General features: G+C 43.7%; 1 protein-coding gene across 11 annotated transcripts in view; it reads left to right on the top strand.

Annotated features, from left to right (window-relative positions):
• Positions 1–4,686: 4,686 nt before the first annotated feature.
• GALNT15 (polypeptide N-acetylgalactosaminyltransferase 15) overlaps positions 4,687–12,045 on the top strand; it is a 129,880-nt gene continuing 122,521 nt past the window's right edge. For 6 of the 11 annotated variants that reach the window (XM_029589222.1, XM_029589225.1, XM_029589226.1 and 3 more), the window contains exon 1: positions 4,691–5,644. In XM_029589222.1, coding sequence (XP_029445082.1) covers positions 5,235–5,644 — 410 coding nt within the window. In that variant the 5' untranslated portion in view covers positions 4,691–5,234. Of the gene's footprint in view, positions 5,645–12,045 lie in introns of all 11 variants that reach the window. The other 5 variants (XM_029589223.1, XM_029589224.1, XM_029589220.1 and 2 more) reach the window with 3 other exon arrangements.

Raw genomic sequence — 12,045 nt, forward strand, 5'->3', positions numbered from 1 at the left:
CTATAACACTTTTCTCCTTTCTCTGATGTATTTGAAAAATGTTTTGTCACCTCGCTTTACCTCCTTGGAAATCCTTTCTTCTGCTTGACTTTTTGCTTTCTTGATTATTTTCTTCGTTTCCCTCAGTTCCACCAGATATTCTTCCTTGTGATCCTCCCTTTGGGATCCTTTATATTTCTTAAACGATGTTCTTTTAGCTTTTATTTTATCAGTCACCTGCTTTGAGAACCAGATAGTAGGGATGTGAATCGTGTCCTCGATCGTCTTAACGATCGATTTCGGCTGGGAGGGGGAGGGAATCGTATTGTTGCCGTTTGGGGGGGTAAAATATCGTGAAAAATCGTGAAAATCGTTAAAAAATCGAAAAATCGAAAAATCGAAAAACCGGCACATTAAAACCCCCTAAAACCCACCCCCGACCCTTTAAATTAAATCCCCCACCCCCAAATAACTTAAATAACCTGCGGGTCCAGCGGCGGTCAGGAACGGCAGCGGTCCGGAACGGGCTCCTGCTCCTGCATCTTGTCGTCTTCGGCCGGCGCCATTTTCCAAAATGGCGCCTCGCTGAACGACCTCCTGCAGTCGATCTCCTGCCGGCGCCATTTTCCGTACGAAAACGATTCGCGGCGGGAAATCGCTCCCTGACCCCCGCTGGACCTCCAGGAACTTTTGGCCAGCTTGTGGGGGGCCTCCTGACCCCCACGAGACTTGCCAAAAGTCCAGCGGGGGTCCGGAAGGACCTCCTGCCGTCCAATCTTTTTCGTCTATGGCCGCCGCCATTTTTCGGCGCCATTTTGGAAAATGGCGCCGGCCGAAGACGACAAGATGCAGGAGCAGGAGCCCGTTCCGGACCGCTGCCGTTCCGGACCGCCGCTGGACCCGCAGGTTATTTAAGTTATTTGGGGGGGGTTCGGGAGGGTGGGGGATTTAATTTAAAGGGTCGGGGGTGGGTTTTAGGGGGTTTTAGTGTGCCGGCTCACGATTCTAACGATTTATAACGATAAATCGTTAGAATCTGTATTGTATTGTGTTCCATAACGGTTTAAGACGATATTAAAATTATCGGACGATAATTTTAATCGTCCTAAAACGATTCACATCCCTACCAGATAGGTTTCATTTTTCTCTTGCTTTTCTTTACTTTTCTAACATATAGATTAGCGCCTTGGCAATTGCTCCTCTTAGTTTGGCCCACTGTTGTTCCACATCTCTCATTTTCTCCCAGCCTTCTAGTTCTTCCTCCAGGTACTTCCCCATTTCAACAAAATCCATGTTTTTGAACTGCAGAACTCGGGTCTTCGTGCGACTTCTCCGTATCCTATTTGTGATATAAAACCATACGGTTTGATGATCATTGGTGCTGAGGTGGGCACCTGGACATTAGAGACATTATCTCCGTTAGTGAGCACTAAATCAAGTGTAGCTCTCTCCCTCATGGGTTCCATTACCATTTGTTTGAACAGATAGCGGATGCCCCTTGCAGGGCATCCGCTATCTCTCTACTACTGTTAGATTCTGCAGAAGGGATTCGCTAATCTACATCCAGCAGTAGGGATGTGAATCGTTTTTGAACGATTAAAATTATCATCAGATAATTTTAAAATCGTCCAAAATCGTTAGAGTGCACGATACAATACAAATGCCCCCGATTTATCGTCAGGGGCATTTGTATTGTATTGTTAAATAGGGCACGGGAAAACGGGCACACCAAAAAAACCCTAAAACCCACCCCGAACCTTTAAAACAAATCCCCCACCCTCCCGAACCCCTCCAAAATGTTTTAAATTACCTGGGGTCCAGTGGGGGGGTCCCGATGCGATCTCCAGCTCTCTGGCCACGGCTGCATTGAGAAATGGCGCCGGTGGCCCTTTGCCCTTATCATGTGACAGGGCAAAGGTAGCGCCGGCGCCATTTTGGTTCCTGGCTCCCGACGTCACGCGTGCAGGAGATCGCCCCCGGACCCCCGCTGGACCCCCAGGGACTTTTGGCCAGCTTGGGGGGGGGTCTCCTGACCCCCACAAGACTTGCCAAAAGTCCAGCGGGGGTCCGGGAGCGACCTCCTGCACGCAGGCCGTATTGCCAATCTTCAAAACGGCGCCGGCGCTACCTTTGCCATCACTATGTCATATGGGTCGCCCTGATCAGATGGGAACTGCGTGGGTTGGGGAGAGAACCGCATGAGACAATGGTTGATGAAACCTCGGCACTGCTTGGCATCTCCTGCATAGCGAGGTGGCACTGGTAGTTGCGTAGATGCAGCTGGACTGACGACTGGAGAAGCCAGCGGCAGAGTTACTACCAAGGGTGTTGCCTCCAGATGGTTAACTAATCTTTCTACCATAGCGAACAAAACATCTAAACAGTGTTGCTGCTGTTGCAACTGTTGGGCCAGACCGGGAATGGCCTGGAGGCCAGAGAGATTCACTGAATCCATGGCCTTGGCAAACTGTTATAAGTAAATTTGTGGACTCTTATTTGACTAAGATTTTGTAAAGTCAAAAGATGGATCTGAGAACAAACAGTCTTTATATGTAACTGACCTTCGAGCTGAAAAGTAAAGCTGAGCACAGCGAAGATTCTCAAAAATGTATTTATTGACTAACACAGCGTAGATCCATAACATGAACACCAGGAACAGGAATACTACTTGGCAACAAATTAAATATATGTAATACAAGCAAAAGACAAAATACAAGGTAAAAATGCAGAGATAAAACTGAAGAGATGCGTTCACTGTTGCTGTTGGTTGCCAAGGCAACCTGAACGCTTCTCTTCAGTACATTTAGACTAGAAATCTGTGACGTACCGCCACCGTTGGAATTGGCTCGAGCCCCCTGCCACTCCCACGAAGCTCCTTTCATTCAAACACAAACTTCCCTGTAAAATCTGAACAAGCGCGTGCGCTGCGATCCTACCCCCGATTACCAATACTTCCCAACACGCCTACATGCGACCCGACGTCAGGCACTCATGCGCGCCCCCGACGTCAGTCACCCGGAATTAAACAAGCCTGATCGAGCCCCACTGGAACCCCCGGCCGACACGCTAACCAGCGTAGCCGGCAAACACGCTGCCCTAATCCCAACCCCACAAAAGGTAATTTTATAACAGGGGGTCCAATCGATTTGCATAGATGGAACAGGACCTGCAGCTCTGCTCATCACTGATCTAGAATGTGCTCAACTCCTTATTTAGAAAAGATGAAGTTTGTTTTGGAAATATTTTGGCTCAATTCTGCCAGGTTCCAGGGTTGACTTGGCATGCTTTTGGGAGCTGTTGACACATGTGCTGCAGGGAAAGTGCACCAGAGAGTCAGATACGATATTGAATGGTTTTGAAAAAAATCCTCTGGGCTGATATTTTCTTGCAATCTGCCCCTGGTCTCCACTATGTCATTTCTGGATTTGTTTAAGAAGTATTTGGTTGACATTTTGAAAATGCCTAAAGCAGTAATTCCTCCTTTCAGTAAAATACATTTTCTGCCAACTGGTAAAAGGGTTAAGTCTCAAGAACAAATTCTGCTGATGGATGTGCTTCTTTGGATTTGACTACTATTTTGGAACAATCTGTTGAATCTGAATCTAGAAGGGCAATTTTATTAGTTTCTTTTGTTTTTGCTCAAGATAAAGATTCTGTAATACGTTTGGGTTTTTTTGTAATCATGGTTCATTGTTTTTGGGAGGGAAGATGTGGATTTTTCCTGATTTATGTAAAAAGACTCAATTACCTAGAAAGAAATGTCTGAAGATGAAAAATAGAAGTGAATTCTTTGGAGGCTCACTTTATTGTTTGCTACCCTTGTATTTGTTTTGTTAAATTTTAAAATGTTCCTATACTTTCTATGAACCCTCCTAATTAGCTTTATTTCTTGATTGTAAGAAGATGGGTGGACCATAGTCTCCTTATGGTACTCTGGTAGTCAGGTTAATAGGGAATCATATTAGTTATGCAGGAAGGTCCAGTTTATTTAATATTAAACCCTCATTGGTGGTTTTCTTTCTTGTATCTCCTTTCCCTTGTGGGCTAATTAAGATCTTATAAATTATGTTATTTGTTTTATTTTATTTTTACTTATTTCCTTTCTAAAGAGCTGTTCTTTCTTTTTTTTTTTTCTTTTCCAAGTTTGTCTGGATGGAATATGTTTGAAAATACATAAATTAAGTAAAAAAAAAGGCTTCAACCATGGAATTTTGTTAAAAAGGTGAAGTGCCTTTTTGAGCCGAGATTAATTTCACACTTATTACTTGATTTCTCTTCTCGCCCAATCTCCTTCGCATCTTTTGCTAGCAAAGCAAATGAATCTAAGCACAAGGCTGTGACCCGCAGTTTTACTTCTTTTCTTTTATTACAACATTTCACAGCTAAATTTTGATGAGCATAGCATGGATTTTATATCCTTTACAGATCGATAGATGCATATTCCATGTTTTGTATAGAATGCTTTGTACACTTCATATACAAGCAATGACATTAAAGGTTGCTGAGTGAATTAAACTAAATCGTGACTTTTTTTATACTCTATTACATATCTAATGTTAGTTTTCCGAGTGATGCCTTCCTTACACTTTCTATAGGAGAATCAGAAACTCCAGTAGCATCCAAACCTTGACTGGATCCTCTTGTACGTGTTAAAGAACAACGGGGGCTCTAGGACCAGGCAAGCCACGGGCTGCTCCGCATTAGATCTGGCAAGCGCGGGGCTAAGGGTGAAGATTGAAGAACAAGTCATCCACCGACCAGATTGCATCTGTTGATCCGAATTTCAGCATCGAAAGGACACAAAACGGGGACATTACACGAGTTATCAGAAACCTCTGACAAAAGAGCACATCTACAGCAATCTACTTACAGCAACAGAAGAAAAATGTAGAGAAGTGTCAAGAAAACAAAACACTTTCTCTTGATCTTGCAGACAAGACAGAAGGTTGCTCTGAATGCAATTGTTTCCTGATTTATGCTCTGTCAATTCGGATTCGAGCAAACAGGGATTATAAAAGGTTTTCACTTTTTTTGCCGATCGGATCTCTTGTCATCTACTGTATGGTGCGGATTTTTAACTTTTTTTTTTTTTTTTAAAGTTTTTAATGGTGTTGGTGATTTTTTTCCCCCGTGAATAAAACATGCGAAGGAAAGAAGAGCAGAAGGGCATAGCCGAAGCTGGTGGATTGTGAAGTGCTGGAGAGGCCGGGCGGTGGCCGGCTCGCCATGGATCGGAGGCGCTAGTCCCTCTCGCAATGGTCAGCAGCCTGTCCGTGCGGAGGGGGCGCTGGGGACGGCGCTCTTCCCTCCTTCTCCTGCCCCTCTTGGGGGGCTCCCTGCTGCTGCTGCTGGCCCTCCTGGACGCGCCTCCTGCCGGCCGTGCGCAGGAGCAGCAGCGAGATCTGCCCTCCCTCCGCCGCCTCGGCCCTGACTCCGCGAGAGCGGAGCCGGAGACCCTGCCGGCCTCCGCGGAGCCGCTCTTCGCCCTCCTCCCGCTGCAAGAGGAGGAGCTGCTCGCCATCGGGTTCCCGCGGCGGCCCAGGAGCGGAGGAGATGACGGCTACGGGCTGCGGAGAGTGCCGGACGGGAGGAGGCAGAGGGAACGGCCGCTGCTCAGCACCGGGGCCCCCCTCCGCAGGAAGCTGCCCGACTACCGCCACCCGCTGTAAGTAGCCACAGGGTGGGCTGCACACTCCCCCACGGACACCCCCGACTGAGACATAACACGGAGCCTCCCTGACCCTGTGACATTCACTGTCCTTGTGACCTTGAACCGGCCCTCCCGACTCAGTATTCCTTTCTGACCTGGACTTGCTCTTCTGACCCTGGGTGTGTCCTAATGACCCTGAACCTTCTGTGATCCCCAACCTGCCCTGAGATTTGAATCTGTCTCGCTGATGCTGCGCCTGTTGGCGATGTTGTTGATCCTGTTTGTGGCCCACTGAACCTACCCCAGTGATTGTGGCTTCCGGTGGTAGCTCCCTTCTGCAATCTTTGCTCTATAGGCCTAGAAAAAGGGGAAGTACCTTTATCACTTATGTTTCGGGTTTCACCTTTATTTCCTTACATTTAAAACCCCGGAAATGGTGCTACATATCTGGGAACTGGGGAGAGAAGGTATCTTCTGGTCTGGATAGGAGTTTGTTGGAATATTTTTCAGTGCCAAAGAATTGTATTTACACAGTTGCTATGTGTGCAAGTCTGGGTGGGACAAAGAGAACATGACAAGCCTATCCATTTATGAGGAGGTGCAGCCCTTTTCTGATTATTTATTTTAAAATAGCTTTTCACAGGTTTTAGTAGTTTACTACAATAGGGTACAACAAAGAGCCAACATGTATCTTGGTAAAATTAACAATACATAGAAACAGTTATCTAGCAGTACAATGACTTAGTAATCCAAAGGACACCAAGTCTATTAGTAAGTAATATAAACTTTGTGTCTAGTGTATGTCACAAAACCTTTCCACATCTCCTGCCCGCTTTTCCTGTCCAAACCTTCCCTTTCTCATTCCCTGTGGAAAGAACTCCCAGACAATTAAACATGGAGCTTAGAGCCCAAGAAATGTAAAATCCTCTTCCTTTTCTTGAAAAAATAATCGTAGGAAGAGTCTGGGTTTTCTGCAATTTGACTTTTAAATTTACAGATCAAGTATCCATTTCTAGATTTCATCAAATTCTGTGCAATCACTTAGTCCACGTCAGAGACAAAATATCTTTCCATCTAGTTTAAATTGCTTCCCAACCTGCCAGAGTACAATTGCATGCATGTCTTAAAATTCAGAATAAAGACTCTGGGTTCATATTCCACCACTGGGTCTATAACGCCTCTAATCTGTGGTCAAAATAAAGCACATGTGGTAGGTGCCCTCTCTCTCTCTCCACACCTTCTCCAGCAGTTGCCATCCCTTGTTAAATAAACAGCTTTCAATGTAACCTGGGTGAGATATGTTCTATGCAAAATTTTATGTTACTCTTCACAGAAGTTGGCTGATATAAAACAACAAAGTGTGAATCTAGAGATTTCAATCCAGTCCTCCCTGGTTGTAAAAGTTCCTAGTTCATTGCCCCACTTCTTTACAACTAACAAATGAGTACTGCCTTGATCCACTCCGAGAGCTATATAGTCTACCTATCAGACCCTGAATCTTTTTAAACTTAAATATTGCTACTTGAACGGGCATTACAGATGTGCAAACAAACTGGTAAATTTTAAAAGGAACGCATATGCGCCCATAAACACGCAAGCAAAAATATGCCTCAATTTATAAAGTACTTGTGTAGCATTTAAAATACTATTGCTGTGTGTACTTCTACAATCTTTATATGGAGAGAGAGAGAGGAGGAGGAGAAAGAGAACCTCTGTATAGGGCTAGTGTGATACTCTATATAGGTACCACACCAGAGAGGCACTTTGAATCTGGGTGGGTTTTTGGAGGTGAGTTAGGGTTACGGTGGTGTTGCTACAGACATATTCAGAGGTATTCCGAGTCAAATTGACATCAGTAAAAAATTATAGCTTTTATAAGTGATGAAAAGTCTAACAAGAGAAGTTGATTTGTACACTGTAATGCTAGCTGCCTTGTACAAATCTACAAAACACAAAGGTGGAATCGGTATAAAATGGACTTTATTGAATCTTGCCCATCTTGCATGTAGCAGTGTGATGCCTGCATGAGTTTCTGATGAGGAACAGCACAGTAGCACCCCAGCTTACTTAGACTTATAATGTGGGCTTGACTAAGCAGGAAGAACTTAAAAAAAAATTGTAAATATTTTCTCTTCAGAAAAGAAATAAAAACCAGAATGTTGAACGGTAAGCTTAATGCTGCTGTTTGTGTAACTGCAAAAGACTGTATCAAGCTATTTTACTTTTTGCTAATACTGCTTCCTTAAAAGCAGCAGGATCTCTGAGTTTCCTCTCTGCCCCATCTGGCCTGTTGCTTGTGAACTTCCCTCTTGTCCTAGCAGTATAGTGACATCAGGCAGTATGAAGGAGATATGCTTTAGTGGTTAGGGCATCAAATCCCAAGTCAGGAGACATTCCAGGAGGTGAGCTCATTGGTTGGCTGCTGTCACTCATTGTGACCTCCTGCATGTCACGGGGCCTGCTTCCTTCAACCTATTTATTATTGGATAGTGGTAGTAATAACATCTTCCTTAATTCTTTAAAGTCCATTTTATACCAATTCCACCTTTGTGTTTTGTTGCTGTCAGCCATCTTGGATCGGTTACCGGTTTGTTTTCTTGTACAAATCTACTCCTTTTCATCACTTTCAAGGGCTATAATTCTTTACCGACGTCAATTTTACTAGGAAGACCTCTGAATATGTCTGTAACAACACCCTCCTGACCCTAACCCACCTCCCAAAAACCCATCCCGATGCAAAGTGCCTCTCTAGAGTGTACCTATGTGTAGGTATCGCTATCCAGAGAGTCTCTCTCCCCCCCATGCATCAGTCCAGGTACTGCCCCTGGGACGCCCCATGACCTGCCCCTTTTTAACCTCCTTATTCTGAACCTGCGCACATCTTTCCTGGCTTCTTAAAATTCTCATTGCTCGCACATGGCCCACAGTCATGTGTATGTGGCCGTTTTTGCACAAGAAATGCTTTTAAAGATCTACCTCAAAGGCTTTAACTGCCCCAGAGAAGGCAAAATGTAATATAGTTCTTATAAACCGCATGAATATGTATGTAGAGCTTTGGAATTGGCCAGCTTTACTTTCTGTTAATCCGTTTTGCATGACTTCTCTCAAATCTTTTACCTCTCCTCCCTTTTTTATTCCATGTTTACCATCTGAATACTTGACTGGGGATTTTTTTCCCCTTAGAAACGCAGTGGAAGAAATATTATAATCTGTAAATCTGGCAGCAGCACTGGCTAAGTTACTCAAAATATCAATTTGCTTCACTCTTCGACTACTTCCTTTTTTACTTTTATTTACAGGCCTCCTTTGTTTCTTATCCTAATATGCATGATTTCTTCTCTTTTCTACAGCATAAAGTGTGCACTTTTTACTTTGGCCACACCTTTTGATTTTAAAACTCTTTCTCTAAATCTTCAGCTGTTTGTGTTGTAGTCATGCTTTGCATGTAGCAGTGTGGTGCCTGCATGAGTTTCTGATGAGGAGCAGCACAGTAGCACCCCAGCTTACTTAGACTTATAATGTGGGCTTCACTAAGCAGGAAGAACAAAAAAAATTGTAAACATTTTCTCTTCAGAAAAGAAATAAAAACCAGAATGTTGAACGGTAAACTTAATGCTGCTGTTTGTGTAACTGCAAAAGACCTTATCAAGCTATTTCACTTTTTGCTAATACTGCTTCCTTAAAAGCAGCAGGATCTCTGAGTTTCCTCTCTGCCCCATCTGGCCTGTTGCTTGTGAACTTCCCTCTTGTCCTAGCAGTATAGTGACATCAGGCAGTATGAAGGAGATATGCTTTAGTGGTTAGGGCATCAAATCCCAAGTCAGGAGACATTCCAGGAGGTGAGCTCATTGGTTGGCTGCTGTCACTCATTGTGACCTCCTGCATGTCACTGGGCCTGCTTCCTCCAACCTGTTTATTATTGGATAGTGGTAATAACATCTTCCTTAATTCTTTAACCACAAAGTTCTTAGACAGCCCAAGTGGCTAAAGCAGAGAGCCAGGCTGTCCACCCTAAAGGGGACTCTGGTTTGAAGTATTAAATTGTATTTGGATGAAGGGCATTGTATAAATGCCAAATTATTAATTACAGCAATTCTCAAAACATATTTTGCTTTGTTACATTTGTTCTGCTTTGTCATTTTATATGCAAACAATCTGGAAAGCTTTTAGCACTTAATGCTGTGCTTTCCTTCGCTAGTACAGCCCCTTTGCAATCAGGCTAAAGAGGTACAGTCTGTTCCGCTTGGAGAAGAGATGGTGGATGGGGATATGATTGAGGTCTATAAAATAATAAGTGGAATAGAATGGGCAAATGTAAATTGGTTATATACTCTTTCAAACACACAAAGACTAAGGGACAATCTATGAAATTAGAAAGTAGCACATTCAAAACAAATTGGAGAAAATTATTTTTCACACTACGTACAATTAAACTCTGGAATTTATTACTGGAAGATGTGGTTAAGGCAGTTACCATAGCTAGGTTTAAAAAAGGTTTGGACAAATTCCTGGAGAAATCACTAAACTGTTATTAACTTATTAGACTTAAGAAATAGCCACTACTTCTTACTGTGCAGTAGCAGCATGGGATCTATTTACTGTTTGGGATCTTGCCAGGTTCTTATGGTCTGGATTGGCCACTGTTGGAAACAGGATGCTGGGCTTGATGGATCCTTGATCAGACCCAGTATGGCAAGTTCTTATGTTCTTACATTTGTTTCTATTCATTAATGGCAAAGTCACCCATCGTTGCAATGATTGAGATCATATAGTGCAGACCCACATATTTTTACTGTAAAAATAATTTTGCATGGGCTATTTTGGGCATAGTGGCTTGCAGGAGATGCGAGTTTGGGTCTCCTGTCCAACAGAGCTGACGGGGCTTGGGTGCGCTGTGGAAGCAACAAGCCTGATTCCAGAGAGGCAGGGAGATGACTGCTACTTCTGCAGCAGCCCTTGCTGACTGTATACTTCCCCTTTAGCACACATTATTTTTTGTGCTCTAAAATCCTTCCTGTGCTGAAGGTAATTTTAACCCTCCAAAACTGCACAAAATCCGAAGTAAACCAGCACACTAAGCACAACGCACTTTATTACAGCAGCCCCACAGAGTGGTGTTCAGGTCTTGAGAAACCTTCACTCTGGCCCCCAAGGCTGAAGAGGGTTATAGAGTAGTTCAGGCATGCTGTCTGGGGCAAGAAGGGAAGAATGCGTAGGTTTCCATTAGTGTTGACCCTTTTCTCAGCAAAATGTGTTTACAACAAAAAATTAGTTGGGTTTGATAGGAGAGGTTCAGTGACCTTTTTTTCTGACCAAATTTGTTCTGTTCTTCGCTTTCATGCTTCAGTAAAAGTGTGTGCAACTAGGATTGTTGTTGGGTTTTTTTGGGGTTTTTTTTTTTTTTACAGATTCAGCTTATGTAGGTGTTGCTGTTGATGTGTCAAAGCCTAAGTCCCCAGATAGTTATGATATTCTTTAAATAAGGAGCCATGTTCCAGAAAATCAAGGACTATACCAGAAATTATGAATCTGAATTTTGAGCTCAGTTGTCCATTACTAGCACTTTTACTTCTACTAAACATGTATATAGTGCTGCAAGGTATAGGCAGTGCAGTACAGACACATGGAAGAGCTTACAACCTAGCTGACAGATGGGCACTGACGACAGGTGCACATGGAGAACAGGGTCACTTTGGTAGCTCAGGGATCTTTGCTGTCTGAAGTCTGAGAGAGAAAACAGTCAGAGACTACGTGTGGCTCCAGAAAGTGGATGGTGGAAGGATCATGTACTTCAGCTTGTTGGGTGAGCGACATGCAAATATGGCTTCTGTTGTGTAGTCAGGATATTTAGCCAGCACTTTCTCTCGCTCCCTTCTTCTTCTTGCCCTTCACCCATTAACAGATGGCTAGGTCGCCGTAGAATCTGTAGTAGAATTTATAATGGGAACACGTCCCTACAGAGCATTGGGTTTTAATTGCTGTAAGTTGGCCATGGTTCCCTGAGCTCCTTACACAACCAACAGGAAAAGACTGGGCCTGAGGTTTGGGACCAGAAACCATTCTAACCAGTTCAGCTGATCCTCAGAGAAATCAGACAGCACTCTTACAAATAAGGGACCAGGGTACAAATGCAGGGTGGCTGCATGACAAGGCAGAGGAAAAGGCTGAGAGATGTGCATTTAATTAACCAGTTTTACAACAAAACACAACTGTCAATCTGAGCAATCATGTTAATGCTGCATGCAGTATAGAAATGTTGCCGGAGGTTGTTGACTCACAGAAAATAATGATGGCGTAACATCAGGGACATGTGAGAGGCAATAGCACCTAACTCCAGCACACAAAGTTACTGTGTACACAATAACAGCCTTAGATTTAAAAAAGAGACTTTCGGCATGAACTCTAGACCTTTGTTA

The sequence above is a fragment of the Rhinatrema bivittatum genome, chromosome 2 (genome assembly GCF_901001135.1).
Source record: "Rhinatrema bivittatum chromosome 2, aRhiBiv1.1, whole genome shotgun sequence".
Classification (NCBI taxonomy): Eukaryota; Metazoa; Chordata; class Amphibia; order Gymnophiona; family Rhinatrematidae; genus Rhinatrema; species Rhinatrema bivittatum.